At 60.5% G+C, this 14,655-nt stretch overlaps 1 protein-coding gene across 1 annotated transcript; it reads right to left on the reverse strand.

The window, feature by feature from the left end:
* Positions 1-559: 559 nt before the first annotated feature.
* On the reverse strand, positions 560-14,187 carry ITM2C (integral membrane protein 2C). Its single transcript, XM_019445619.2, has 6 exons — positions 13,967-14,187; positions 6,143-6,283; positions 4,043-4,231; positions 2,951-3,061; positions 2,287-2,437; positions 560-1,779 (listed from the first exon to the last, which is right to left on the reverse strand). The coding sequence occupies exons 1-6, from the start codon at positions 14,090-14,092 to the stop codon at positions 1,688-1,690; spliced, it is 810 nt and encodes a 269-aa protein (XP_019301164.1). The 5' UTR covers positions 14,093-14,187; the 3' UTR covers positions 560-1,687.
* Positions 14,188-14,655: the final 468 nt, after the last annotated feature.

Below are 14,655 nucleotides of genomic sequence, written 5' to 3' on the forward strand. Positions count from 1 at the left end.
GTGTCTGCAAACTTGAGTCATTTATGTCCCTCACAGGTTTATTGAGCCAGACCAGTGGCAAGGATGTAGGCACCCACCCTCACCCCGGTCCCGCTGGGTCCACCCCGCCAAAGTTCCGGGAAGCTCTCCCACCACCTCGTCTGTAGAATGAGACCCTGTGACTCATGCCAACCTCAGCTCGGACCCACCGAGGTGGTTACTAATTGCCCCGAAACTGCGAAGAACACTACATCGTCCTTGTGCTTAAGGACAAGCAATAATGATGTCATCTCCCGTGCAGAACTAAACATGATGGTTTATAGGCACTTAAAAGCAGCCATGACCTTGGGCAAGTTACTTCCGGTCTCCAAGTCTACTCCAGGTCTACTCTTCCTGTAAAATGTGAATCGACCCGGCTCGGCCTGGTGTGAGGACTGAAGGGGACTGAGGGGACACGGATGCTCCTTGGCTGAACCTCTGCTGGCCTCCCCGCCCTCCGCATCCAGGCACCCCCGGCCAGCCTGCGGGATGGGGTGCACCTGCCCGGCGCCCTCCCCTACCCACTGCTCCCAAGTCAACGTCAGAAGTCAAACATTTTTATTGTTCTACAGACACTTCTGAAAAGGGATCTAATTGAGAAAATATACAAAGCATTTAAGACTTTCATCTCCAGAGAGCACCTAAGTCTGGCTGGAGGCGTCGAAGCCTCCTTTTCAAGGCTCAGGGCTGAGAACGGTTAGCATATTGAATGATCAGTAAAAACATGCAAAAGTGAGAAGGAAAAGGGAAAAAAGGCTGCATTCCTCCAAAGCCGGGGGACGGAATTTCAGAACGAGGGGGAGGCAGGGTGCACAAGTACCAGGTGGCTCTCCCTTCCCCCCACATTATCTTCTCAAACAGCTCCAAGCTTGGAGAAAGCAACGAGCCCACCCCCTCGTCTCTGCTCGGCGCTCAGCCCCGCAAGGCCGCCCACCTTGCTCTGTCCCCTTCCCGTGGCCATGGCTGCAGGACCCCACTTGTGCTCCTGGGGGGCCAGGGCGGGGGGCCCTGGCTCCTCCCTTCTTTGGTTCCACTCGGAGAACGATTGTGCTTGACGGACTCATCCCCACCCCTCGCTCCAGGCTCCCATTGGTGGGCTGAAGGCACTGACAGGAGTCCTGGGGGGAGAGCCCCAGGACACTGTCTTCCCTTGTGCTCTGGGGGGGGGGGGGGGGGGTCCATCCCTGGGCACATGACCCTACCCTCAGCCCAGGGCTGGGTATCTGGACGCAGGAGGAAATGTGCTGTCCAAGGAACAAGCCTTTTGGGACTTTCCCAACTGTGCAGATATCTCTGAACACCATACCACACCCCACCCTGTCCCCTTGCCCAGGACCCCCACATGCCCGGTCCCTCCGTCTAGCCCTCCCCCTGGGCTGCCAGTGCAGCTGTGGGCTGGCCCCAGCGGACCTGACTTCAGGATGGTGGTCCCAGAAACCACCCTGTGGCGCCCTCCTGTCCCCCAGACCTGGGAGCTCAGAAGAGGTGGGGCCTCAAGAGGTCACGGCTCTGGTACAGGGAGGCGGGCAGGGCTGGAAAGGAACCAGGAGACACGTCACATCTATGGAAAGGTCCAAAGTACAAGCTAAGCGAGAGGAAGGAGGAGGGCCGGAGTGGCCAGAAGGGAAAGAAGGAAGAGGGCAAGGGCGGGGCCTGGAAGGGGAGGCCCTCACACCACCCCGCAGATGAGGGTCTCCACCACGAAGGTGTTCTCGAAGTGGCGGATGGCATTGCAGTTCTTGGCCCCTCGCTTGTTGATCCCTGAGAGGGAACAGAGAAATCTCAGTGAGGACTGTGTCCCGGCCCAGTGCCGGCTGGGCTGCAAAGGCAATCAGACTGGGAACCTGAGCGGGACCGCGGGACCTCGGGATCCTGGGGCGGGGCGGCGGGGGGAAGAGGCAGCCCCGGGAGAGACACCCAGACCCACTGAGAGGCAGTGCACTGAAGGGGTGAGAGCCCAGCTCTGCCATCTTCCCTGCTGTGCGACCTCAGGGGTGTTACTGAACCTCTCTGTGCCTCCGTTTCCTCATCTTTCAAAGGGACAACGAGAATAATGACGGTGGGGATAACTCACACCGTCTCAGAAGGACATAAAGAGTGTAAACCAGGGCCTGGCCCATAGGACGTGCTCAGTCACCATTAGCTGTTACTACTGCTGCTACCGTCTGAGCTCTGGGAGGGCTGCTCTCCAGCCACGGGGCCCGGCACGGCCGGATGATGGTTTAGAGCTCAGGGCAGGGGCCCAGACGGGAGGAGCTGGCCACTCACGCCTCCGGGTAGCCCGGCGCCGCAGCCGGTAGGTGTCCTTCCCGCTGCACAGGTGGTAGATGAAGGAGCCCAGGGCCTCCTTGTCGCTGACGTGCTCCGTGACCACCATCTCCTCCTGGATGATGTACGTCTGCGGGAGGTAGGTCCCTCTCTGCGAAGGGAGAAGCCGCAGCGCCGGCTCAGTACCCGGGGCTCTCCTCCCTCGGGGTCCCCTGGCCCACTGTCCGCTCCCCACTCCGGCAGGGTCCCGTCCGCACGCGTCCGCCTCCCCCATCCAGAGGCCCCGGGCCTCGCCCTTCTGACGTCTCCAGGCACCTTCCGTTTGTGCCAAGCACTGGTGCCCGCCGTGCCGCACGTGTGGGGGTCTGGTCTCCCACGGGGAGTGCTGCTCGGGGAGGGGGGCGACCCCACCTGTTCCCTGCGCTGCTGAAGCGGGGCACAGCCTAGGAGGCTACAAAGCTGGAGAGGGAGCGGAAGCGTGGTGGGGAGAAGAAAAGGAGAAGTGTGGACTCTGGGCGTGGGAGAAGGAAGATGGAGAAGGCGGGAACCGATCCGGGGTGCTGGGCCCCGCTGACAGCAACGCCCCCGGGCCCCCTGACCCCCACAGCAGGAGGCTCCCTTGCCCCGGGCCTGGCCTCTACGAGGCAGCGGGGCCCCTGCTCACCTTCACATTCATGAGGAGCTCCCAGAAGTTGCGAGGGGGCAGCACGATGGTGGTGTTGAGCTCGATAACATAGCACTTGTCCAGGGAGATGTCATGGTAGGCGGTGAGCCCCTGGGCAGGAGGAGGGGCCCCGTCAGTCCCTGCAGTCGAGGGCCTGGCCTGGGTGGGCTGGGAGGCACCAGCCCTACCACGCCGGTGCGATGCACCCCCGATTCCCGAACACCCGGGCGGGTGCTCCTGGGCTCCTGCTCGTCTCCTAGCCTGTATTTGCGGGGACTTCCACTTACTACGTGAAAAACACCACTGTCCAGGGCCTCGGTTGTTACAAGGGCTCTTCTCATGGGATATCCCAGAGCTGAGGTTTGGGGAAGCCAGTAATGTTCCAATCGTGCATTCCATCAGACCTCTGAGGTCCCGGCATCCCTGCGGACAGCCAGGACCCTCAGCAGGAGATGCTCCGTCCCTGGCTCTCTGGGGGGTTTCAGCTGGAAGACTGTCCAGGATACGGAGTGAAGGGATCGTACTGGACAACCCCTAGGAAGCTCTGGGAGGCAAGTTCGGGGGGACAGATAGCTGGAGAGCCTGTGTTTCACGGGCCTCAAAACGGTCACCGGCAACAGAAGCGCGAAGGATGGTTACCTCTGGGGAGGGGGTACTGGCTGGGGCGAGGGGAGGGCACCAGGGAACCTTCCGGAATGCTGGCCGAGGTCCACATTTGATCCGGGTGGCACTACATGGGGGCCTCAGAGAAAATCCACTAAGCTGTACACGTCACGAGCTTGACTGGCGTGCCCTACCTCAAAACAAAGGCACTGCAAAATACCCAGTTGAAAGGAACATCGGCCTCGCCATGACAGCCAGCGTCCACACTAGCTCACATTCGGTGAGAAACGCTACCCCTACGCAACAGAAGCGAGGTCTTTAAAATCCTGATAAAGCGGACCCGTAGACGTCTGCCAGACATAGTTGCCGTCACAGACGGAGGTACCACGGGCGCTCGTATTCTCCTTTCTCACGACCCTTGGTGGAAGGGGGTTCTGGGCCTTTAGGACACCCTTCCACCACTCCTGCCCCGGCCCCGGCCGGCCTCACCCGCTGGAAGTCATGAATGATGTCTGCAGGGTCCCCGCCGCCGAACTGGGGCACGGGCACATTGATGCGTTCATAGTTCTCTTCGAGGTAGATCTTCACGTCCTCCTCCAGCTCCATCCGAGTGCGGACCTGGGAGGACAGGGAGTCCTCGTAGAGAACGCCACAGTGGAAGAAGTTGTCCCGGGCCAGCTGGGCAAGGTGGAGGAAGAGACAGGCAGACCGGTCACACGGCGCCTCCGGCACGGCCACCCCGCCCACCCCACTGCGCCACGACCCCCAAGGCCTGGGCAAGCACGAAGTGTGGGACTAATGAGACCCATTTCACAGGTGGAGAAACTGAGGAGCACGGGGAGTCAGGGAGGGTTGAGCGGGATCTGCCAGGTCCCAGGTGAACAACCTCTCTGGCCTTCAGTTTCCCCATCCGTGAAACGAGGTGATCCATCAGGCTTTTTCTGGCCTCTGGGTCCATGAGCCTGTGACTGAAATGGGATGGATCGGCAGGGGTAGGACCCGGCCACCACGTGTCCTCCACAGAGGGACAGACCCCCAAGCAAGAGCCTGGAGTGGATGAGGGGGCCCTTAGGGGCAAACACAGGAGCCCCGGATTGAACAGGCTGGGTGCCCAGGAGGGAGGAGAGTCGCTCAGAGAAAATCAGCTGCGTGAAGATTCTGGAGGCATCACTACAGCCAACCCCGTGTGCAACCTCACTCAAGTTCCACCACCTTCCCTGGACACCGGGCCCCACGAGCAACACTGTGCCTCTATCTGCAGAGCAGGCCTAACGGCTCCATCAACAAGGGCAGGGGGGCTGTGTGACCTGACCGAGGCCCAGTGATGTGCCCATGTGCACTTCTCCGGGGCTCCTCCAGATCTGTGTACAGACTCCTGGCCTGTCACGGGCAGAATTCCCCTTTCTGTTGCAGTGTAAGTTCTCCCAGAGCATGAATCATCGCACATGAATCATACTGTCCAGGGCACGGACTCAGAGGCCGCTCTGAGGTTCCCCTAGTCCCCAGCAGTTGGGGTGGGGTGAGAAGCCCCAGGAGGGTACAAGTTGGGGCTGGGGACAGAGGGGGCCAGGAGCCAGGCAGGCTCCTAAGGGCCACAGGAAAGGGCCCAGGAGAGGACTCCCATGGGAAAGGGAGAACCGGGAACACGCGGGGAGCTGGCCGTGGAGGGGGAAGATGGGGAGGCGGTGGCGGGGGGGAGCCAAAAAAAAAAGGGAAGTCGGCAGGTGTGTGGGAGCTGAGGTTTCTAGGGGAAAGTCACATGGAATACAAAAACTCTTCAGTAATTTCCATCATGGAAAAACTAAGTAACAAAGCGAAAAGCCAATGCTTGAGGGTGGGAGGTCACTTGGGTCATAAATGACTGGCAATTCTCAGCTTCTTTGTCACTCTGAAATTCCCTGTTCAGTGCACTTACGGTTATTCTTTTGAGCTTTAATTTAACTCCCTTGGTGGCAACTGTCTCCCTCCCCAGATCTGGGCTGATCGCAAGGTCACCGTGACCATGACCAGTCCTCCCGCCCAGCTTCGTGCCCCTACTTGGCTGTGTGAGTAGATAACGGGGGTGCTGTCACAGGCGGAGGCCACCCCTTGCGGGAGGTGGGGGTGCATCCGTCCACTATCCGGCTCTCTGCCTTCCTTGTTTTGTGACCCAAGCAAACGTCCAAGGCATGACCCTCGGCCACAGGGTCCAGCTCTAGAGGGATCACAGAGTTCCGATTTCTTCTGGATCTGAGTTTCTGGTGGTAACACTCCAGGGTAACACTGTGGGAAGGGGCGATGGATTCCAGTCCCAGCTCGCCCGCCACTAACTGTGTTCCTGGGAGAGCTCCTGGGTGGCCTCAGGCGTGTCTGAAGACATGGCTAAGGACACTCTACCAGGGTCCGTGGGGGTCAGAGGGCGGGGCTCCAGTTCTGTCTCCGGGACCAGGCAAGAGGCTGGCATGAGCCCAAGGAGGCCCCATGGAGGGAGGATGCGGGTCTTTGGTGCTTGGCTGGGCACTCACTCCCACCTGGGGGCAGGTCACCTGCTGTTCCCCCTCCTCACAAGCCTTTCCCCGAGCCCCGTGCCTCCCTCCCGCCTGGCCTCACCTGTGCGAGGAAGAAGTATCTGTAGATGTAGACGGAGGCGAACACGAGGCCCATGAGCAAGACGACCATGCCCATCGACAGGTAGCACACGCCGCCCACAGAGCCCCCCTTCTTGTAGCGGTGGGGGGGGGGGCGCTCCTCCTGTGGACAGCAGTGCTGGGTCAGCCAGATAGATGGTGGTCCCGCACCTCTGGGGACCCTCCCACCCCCTTCCCGGAAGTGAGATCTCACCCTGCCGGCCGGGAGCGAGCCTTGGGAAAAAGGGGAGAGGAGAACGGGGCCGGGGACACATGAGCATCATCTGGAAGGGATGCCCCGCCAGGGTCCTCCCAGCTTCCTCCCAGGTAAAGAGAAACTGAGACCCGCATCAAAGCCATACATAACGACCCACTGGGATTAAGCGGGCAGGTTTGGATTATCCATGCCATTAGTACTCTTTATTATGCCAGCTGTGATCACGATATATACTCTTCAACACAGAATGGGGGAAGCACAGATGTGGCCTTAATAACTGCACCAGACCTGGGAACCTATAGGAAATGGGGTGCACTGGGCAGGCTGGGAGCCAGAGAAGGCTTTGGATCCACCCGAAAGCTGGGGTGCACAGGGTGGGCTGGAATTGGGGCAGCGGGAGGTGCCTGCTGGGCTCCCCCCAGAAGCCCATGGCAGGCAGTAGTCACCGGCTGATGGAAACAGAGGCTCCAGGAGGCGCATGGGGCCTGGGCACGGTGCTGGTCTCCCTTGGACCCGGCGGCCCTAAGCCTGCGATCCATGCTGGGCACAGCTCAGCTACGGCCCCGCACAGGCACCGGCTGGCAGTGTTAAATAGGCTGTCAGGAGTGAAGCCTGAAGGCTGAAGTCTGGAGGCTCCTGGACAAAACCTGCTCTGGGGAAGCCAGACTTGGGCTCAGAACAGTAGCCACAGGTCTGCCAAGAAGCAGCAAGTTCAACTGACCGAACTTCAGGGCACACGGGTCTGGGCTGGTGGACGAAGGTGTGTGCGTAGATCTCAGTGACACCGCTTTACCCAGAGCACTGGACTGAGAGTCTAAGGATTCAGGCTCTTAATGAGCCTTGGCCATCTCTCTTGTTTGTGCACGTCCTCCCTTGCACCCCTGCCCTAACCCGGGCCCTCACCCACCCTGGGAGATGTTGCAAAAGCCCAGGCCTGTCTCGGCCTCCGCTGTCCACCCTTCACACCCTCCTCCATGGTGTCCAGGCACAGTCATGGTGAGGTCAGAGTCCAGGCCCAAGGACTCCCCACCCTCCAGGAGCTGAGGCAGGGTGGGTGAAGGGAAGGAGTTCCGGTCTCCACGTAAGCCACAAACTGTCTGCTTAGCCCCTTTTGTGCCAGGTTTCCTGTCTCCCTTTACGCTGGGGGGCTGGGGACACAGTTCAGGTCCAAGTTACCCTGGAGAAGCCCTTATCTCTTAGCCCAGCACAGGGGGCCTGGCCTGGTGGGGGTGAGGCACGGCCTGTTGTGATGCCCAGGCCCCGATCCCTGAGGCCTCCTGGCTTACAGCATACAGGGCATGGGGCCCAGGCCTCAGGGAGTGGAGGGGTAACCATCAGATGGGGCAAATGCCTCCCGCTCTCCCACACACCCTCAAAGCCCAGGAAAAGGACAAAAATACCACGAGGACCCTCCCCCTCACTGGGCACACCCATCACCAGACCAGCTGGTCCCCCGCCTCTGCACCATGGGACAGACACAGGACGGACAGGTGCCCCGGCCCATCTTGTTCCCCAACGCCGCAGTCTGCCCTCGGGGGAGGTCGCCTGGCGCGGGTGGGAGGTCAAACCCATTGTGCCAAACTCACTAGCTGAGCCCCTCTGCAGGCCTGGGGACCCTCCCCAGCCCGGCCCTGCTGCAGGGGTCCTGTGATCCAGACCAGAGAGGTAAATTCATGAGACTTCCCACTTGGCTGGCATCTCCTCCACACGCTCGGGCCCTCTAACCAAGGTCCGACAGGAGCCAGGGGATTATAATGGTTTTGACTTTCAATGGGCTCCCAGGAGCAGCGCAGGACGGGGCAGCCTGACAGCCAAAGTGCCACGAGGCACCCGCCACCCGGGGACCTCTGTGGAGGAGGGTCGTGGCGTCTCTGCTCTTCCACCGGTGGCAGACCCAGAAGACAGGTCAGGCTGTCGTGCCAGCTGTGGATCCTGCCCCTGGGGCTGGACGTTCACAGACAGTGGGGTGAGTGGTGGCCCCAAGTTGAGAGAGGCCTCAGTGGGGGCCGGGATCCCCCGTGAGGGGAGCATCTCTCAGGAAGTGTGAAGAGGCAGGGATTGAAGGAGACCAGGAACCCGAGAGCCCTTTGTCAAGGATGAAGTGCTAGATAAAAATAGCAGATCTTTATCAGCTGAAACTTTCCTTTTCAGGGCCAATGCCAGGGCCAGCTGTAGAGACTGCACCCTGGCCATGCGGTCAGAAAACCAGAGAAGCCAGCTTGTGAGAACTGCTTTTAAAAAGAACAAAACAAAACAAAGCCAATGGGCCACAAGCGAGAGCCTGAGGGCCTGCTCCACAACGAAGTTCACAGACAAGGAGGCTGGTTTTAGAGCAGCCTTTCTAGCCTTTCTGCTTCTGGCTGGGTCAGTGCCTGGGGCACGGCTGCGGCTCTAGGGCTGAGAAGAACGCAGCCTCCAGCAGGCCCCCTGGATACCACTCTCCGTCCCTACTCTGTGGGGGTCACTGTGAAGGTTGAGGATCCCCGGCTGTCCTAGGTGTGTGGGGACATACCCCTCACGTGTCTGGGGCTAACACAGAGCTCCCTATCCCACCTTTACTGACGCCCCCTAGTGCGTGCCTGAGGCTCAGCTGCCCTGCTCCCCTCCCTAAGCCCACACCCCTCCTGCCTGCAGGGCCCAAACCTCAGAAAATTCAGGGCTGAGCAGCAGGCAGGAAGGGAAAGCAGGACCAGAGCTTGCCAGGAAGCAGACTGGAAGCCATGGATGTCCCTGCTTGGAGACAAAAGGCACTTCAGACATCAAGCCCCCCTCGCCCCCCCCCCCCCCCCCCCCCCCCCGGCAGGAGAAAGGGCCCCTGAATCCTGCCCCGAAGCTGCCATTGCTTGCCTGGCCCTGAGCTCCACAACGGAGAACCTGGGGACTCCTGGCTGTCCAGCTCACCGGGAAGGACTGTGGAGAAGCTTGCTTCCTGAGACCCCTGAGCTGCTTCGCTTATGCTGGAGACTCAGGAAAATGCTGCCCCCCCACCCCCCCCACCCCCGCATGGAGCAGCCAGACATTTGGGGGGGCTTTCACTTGGAAAGTGGAAAAACATTGCATACTGTCTCCAAGGCAACTGGGCTTTCTGAGCAAAGTGCTTTGCTGTGCACTCGTGTGGGGCACGTGAGCCAGCCGTGCGGGGACCTGGAGGGGCCCGGGCCTCCTCTGCCCACGGCACCAAGGCCCGCAATGGCGCTCATTAAATGATTTAGCAAAGCCAGGGCCACAGCGGTCAAGGGGAACCCAGCCAACTGGAGCATTAACTCAGCGGACTCCCATGGCTCCTGGAGATCCCCCCAGCTAGAGCCTCTCAGTAACAATGCCCAAATTAACTGCAAGCAGATTAAACTACAGTCGCAGGCTGCTGGGAGGAGGCTGGCAGGGGAGTCAGAAATGCACTTGCTGTAGCCCAGGCTGACAGCTGGAGAGGGAGGGGTTCCTGCCCGGCCTCCTTGGTATCATTCTTCTTCAGCATCTTTCTTTCCTAGGCTGCAGACCACAGATTCAAGGGCACCAACGTGTGTGTGTGTGTGTGTGTGTGTGTGTGAGAGAGAGAGAGAGACAGAGAGACAGAGAGACAAAGACAGAGACAGAGAGAGAGAGAGACCTAGTGAAGGTGAGGGGAGTGGGCAAATGCCCACTGTCCACAGGAGCACAGAGAGCTATGTTTTATGTACAAATGCCCACGGGGACTCATGGACTCGCTCTCAGTGGAACCCCATTCCTATCGTGTGGCTCAGCGGCTTGGACACACGCCGGGTGAGTAAGCACAGCGTGGACCCCTGCACCACCCTCTGCTTTGCTTGGCCAGGCTGGGCCCATTCTCTCATCTATTCCGGTCCTGATGGTCAAGATGAGACTCTAGAGAACAAAGGCTCCGAAGGATGAGAAGCAAAGCTGGCTGCTGACAGAGCTCTCCTGGGGGAGAGAGAACTTGGAGAGTGTGTGTGTTGGGGGATAGCCAGGCTGTGCTTCCGTGATTTTACCATAAACATTTTTTTTTCTTCTAAGAGGAACTCATCCTCCCTGGCGGTACTGACAGCCTTGAAACATGCAAGGACCGGCCCAGAAAAGCAAATAGAAAAGAGAGGGAAATAGAGAGGGAAGAGAAAAACCACTGTGGTGTGTGCCCCAAAGCCAAAGCCCCTCTGGGAAGGCCCAGGACAGACCACGAAGGGGACCAAAGCCCCCACCCCTCCACGAGGTAGGACCAGGAACAGGACCACCTGTCCACAAAGGTCCTTTTTTTCAGCTCAGCGGGCAGAGCCAGTGGGTACTGGGGCACTGGGGCAGGAAGACTCCACGCCCACCAGTACCGCCCTCCAGGCTGGCAGGGGACCCTCCCCCAACCACTCTGGGAGACCCAGCTCCCGCCTGCCAAGGGCCCGAGGCCAGGACTCGGAAAGTGAAATCTGATCCCCAGGTATGCAGCTGGGGGAGGGGGCGACACAGGAGCCATTAATCAAAGGCAAGGCCAAGGAGAAAATTACCGGGGGCTGAGAAGATGATGGTATTGAACATGTCTCTCTCCTCTTGCAGCCCCCCCCCCCACCATTTGCAGCCCCCCAGCCCAGTCCCGTGTGTACACGCCCACACCTGGCTGTGTGTGTGTGTGCGCGTGTGTGTGTGTACGTGTGCACTCAAGCACAAGCAGATGGACGGGAGAGGGGAGCCAGGCTGAGAGGTGCAGGGCTGGCCAGAGGGTGCTAAGAGGGGGTGCTTCCCGGCCAACCCACTTTCCAAGCTGGCTTCCGGCCAGTCGCCCATCAGCGCAGGCTTCTCATTATCTCAGAGGCGAGCGCCAAGGGGAGGGTGGGCAGCTGGAGGCCCAGCTGGGCCCCCACCCCCATCCCTTCCCGGCCCACTGAGGCACTTCCTTCCAGCAGCAGGTCTGGGGACAGAATCCTCGTTGTATTTCAGTTTTTGCTCAGAAGCAGGGGGAGCCCCGCTGTGGGGGTGCTGCTGAGGTCTCACCCTGGCCCTGTAAGCCTGTACACAGGTGGACGTTTTGCTCTAACGGCCACGGGGGAGCTCACTGCTGAGGGCGTTCGCAAACTCATCTGTTCATCAAGCGGTCCTTCTAGGGCTTTAAATCTGGTTTTGGAGTCCAGTTCAGTGGCCAAGGAGGGTTCTCGGGTCACCCTCAGCCAGAGGAAACCTTCTGCAAAGCTTTCTTCTGCATCCTCATCAGCACGGGGCAAACCTCAAACGCTCTGTCTTGACAAAGCAGATGGCCGGGCCTCCCAGTCTGCCTGCCTGTCCCACCCACCTTCTCCTTCTAATAAATGGTACCCTAATAATGGTGGCACTGTGTCTGAATGCTGGGTGCCTGCTGCGCTCGCTGCCGGAGGCAGGAGAGGGGACTTGATCTACGCCCCCTGGTTATTGGACGTGAGAAGTGTGCCCCTTGGCCAGGTGAGGGCACATCGGCTCAGAGTTGTGAACTCTCTTCCCCACTCCAGTTCCATCAGGCAACTGTCAGAGCCAACAGGCAACATCCAACAGGGCCTCGGGAAGCTGCGATAGTTTACTGCTATGCACTTCTGTCCTAGTGGTGGTGGTGGTGGGGGGGGGGGGTTAATCCTCCTCCTGGGCCCCCAGTGCTCCTCCTTGCCAATGAAGACAGCTAGGGGACCCGCCCAGCTAACAAGGTTTGGGAGAGGAGGCTGGCTCATCAGGCCCAAGGCCATTCCAAACAGCACCAGGAAGGTGTTGAGATTTCCACTTCACACTGGGTGAGGGGGAAAAGACGATGCCCGATGTCAGAGCCAGAAGCTGGTTGTCAGTTACTGCCAAGGGGATGCTGGCATCTGCCATCTAGCCCGGCACCATCAGGAGGCTGCTGGAGAATGTGCCACTCCGGTGAAATTTGGTGGACCTTCTCAGAGTCTGAATTACATCCTCCTACTGTCTGGCTGGTTTCCCCTTCCGCTTGAAGCCTGTAGCTCTCAGAAGCAGGGTCCTGAATTCCAGGCCTGAGCTGGGCAGCAGGCCCTGGGAGAAGAGAGGGGCCAGCCAGGTCCCATCCCCACTCCCTCCCTGGGCTGGGAGGAGGGGAGGAGGCGGGCTCCTTGGTGAAGGGAGGAAAGAAGCTTGAAGAGACCCTTGCAAACTTTTAAAGCTGCAGACCATGGTCTTCAAATATGGAATGTCCCCTCCCATCTAAACATCGGATAAAGACTGAGTTGCTCTGGTTGGGGGTGCAGAGCAACCCCCCAACCCAGCCCAGGTGGTCCTGGATGATGCAGTGACCACACCAGGGCAGGGGAGCTGGCCTGAGGCTGCTCGGTGCATTTCACACTCAGGGTCTCTGCTGGGGCTGTGACACCCACCTGAGGCCCCTCTCCAGCGTGCCCTCCAGCAGGGCCCAGGTTTCCCCCCCTGCCCCGCAGCCCCCAGAATACTCCAGGCAGGGTTGAGTCTGAGCCACAAAACTTGGGGAGGGATCTTGCCCTGAGAAAGACTCCTCAGAAGCCAGCAGGGGGAAGAGAAGGGGAGTGGACAAAGACGTCGCAAGTCCAGTCTCGACGGGACTGCTTGGCGCGCCCGAAGACCGCCGCAGCCGACGGTTACCGACGGTTACGTGGACACCTTTGCCGGGGCACAATACAGCCTGGCTGGACCAGCTCTCCCTCCCCTCGCCTCCCTGCCCGCCACGCGTCCTGCCCTCTCCGGGTCAGACTCCACGCAGCTCAGACAGTTTTCCACTGGCGGAAATGCCTTCTCTCCCCCAGGCAGGAGGGAAGGGGGAGGAGGGGGAGGACGCCGGAGGGGGCGGGCTGCACCGAGGCCCGCCCCCACAAAGAGCCTCCAGGATGCGGGAGGGCACCGGGGCAGTGGGGGAGCCTCCCGGCGGGATGGAGAGAGCCGCCCAGAACGAGAGCCGGGAGAGGAAGGAAGCCGGGAGCAGGGAGACCCAGACGGCATGGGGTGGGGAAATCAGGGCGCCTGGCCTCATAATTTCGAACCTCGAATCCCAAACGTGCAGCCGGGCCGGTTCTGGCTTATTTCCATTTCTTCACTTTCTTGTCCACCAATTTAGGTGCAGACCAGCAGCACATTCCCCGCCCCCCACAGCATCCCCCCCATTAGGGACGAAATCAATGGCCCCTCCTCCTTCGTTGGCACCAGACTCCCCCCACCCCCCGCCCCTCCATTCCCTACCAATCATGACCCACCCCCAGTTTGGGGAAACCCAGTCCAACCCCTCTCCCATCCCCCACCGGGGACTCGACTCTCTCGGCCCCTCCTCCTTGATTAGAACCAGACGCATACCCCCCACCAACATTCCTCCAACTTATTTCTACCAGCCCCTTCCCCTGTCTTGGGGCCAGCCGCCTAGCCCCTCCACTTTTGGAAGAGACCTCGAGCGTTTCCCTCCTTGGGGACCTGTGACTCGGACCCCTCCCACTCTTCGGACTTTTGCTTTCGGTTGCCGTTTTAAGAGAGGACCCAAGCCCCCTCCCCACTCTGGGATGAATGGCCCATTGCGGACCCTCACTCCACTCCGATCACCGCTCCCGGACCCCGATGCACCTAGAGCAGTTCCCGGGGCAGGCGGGGCGCGCCTCGACCCCCGGCCCCTCTTACCCGAGCCGGCGTCAGCAGGATTTCAGCGGCCGGGGCCCGAGCCGCGGCCGACGCCGAGGCCGAAGCCTTGTCGGCCTTGTCGCCCTTGATGCCGGCCACGGCGGGCTGGAAGCTGATCTTCACCATGGCTGCGCCCGGCCGCGCGTCCGCCCTGCAGCCTCTGCCCGTGCAGCCTCTATCTGTGCAGCCGCCTCTCCGCGCTCCGCAGGCACCGGAAGTTTGGACGGTGTTCGCGTCCCTCCCCCTAGCCCCGCCCCCAGTCCGCCCCGCCCCGCCCCGCCCCCCACAGGAGGGTCTTGGCGCTGGCCGCGCCTGCGCCCCCTTCCAGCCCCTGGGGGGCGCAGTGACCCCTGCCGGGCGCTCTGCTCCGTTCGAGGGAGGGCTGAGGTTTACTCACACACTCGCTCATTCACTCACTCACTCACTCACTCACTCCATTCATCCATCCATCCAATCACCCATGGACTAAGCCCCTTTCGCAGACTTTTTCCTTCTAGCTTCCTCTCCGAGACCAGCATCCCCGTAACACAGCCTTTGTTAAAAGAATGTTTGCCCAGCAAATGCGCCTTCTACACAAATGCCCCGTCTCTCCTGCTCCCTTTCATACCCTCCTCTTTGGAAACACTGACTGCCCCTACTGCACCTGTCCCCACTGCTCCCCACCTGTCCTGACCCAGGAGGAGGCTTCA

The sequence above is a fragment of the Panthera pardus genome, unplaced genomic scaffold (genome assembly GCF_024362965.1).
Source record: "Panthera pardus isolate Hobbes unplaced genomic scaffold, ASM2436296v1 HiC_scaffold_10, whole genome shotgun sequence".
Taxonomy (NCBI): Eukaryota; Metazoa; Chordata; class Mammalia; order Carnivora; family Felidae; genus Panthera; species Panthera pardus.

What these genes read in the sequence shown, in the direction of transcription:
- ITM2C (XM_019445619.2), bottom strand. Translation starts at nt 14,092, where the DNA reads ATGGTGAAGATCAGCTTCCAGCCCGCCGTGGCCGGCATCAAGGGCGAC. An exon ending in GATACTTCTTCCTCGCACAG is followed by an intron (nt 4,232 to 6,142) that starts GTGAGGCCAGGC and finishes CACCTTGCCCAG; the next exon opens with CTGGCCCGGGACAACTTCTT. An exon ending in TCATTCATGACTTCCAGCGG is followed by an intron (nt 3,062 to 4,042) that starts GTGAGGCCGGCC and finishes CCTCCTGCCCAG; the next exon opens with GGGCTCACCGCCTACCATGA.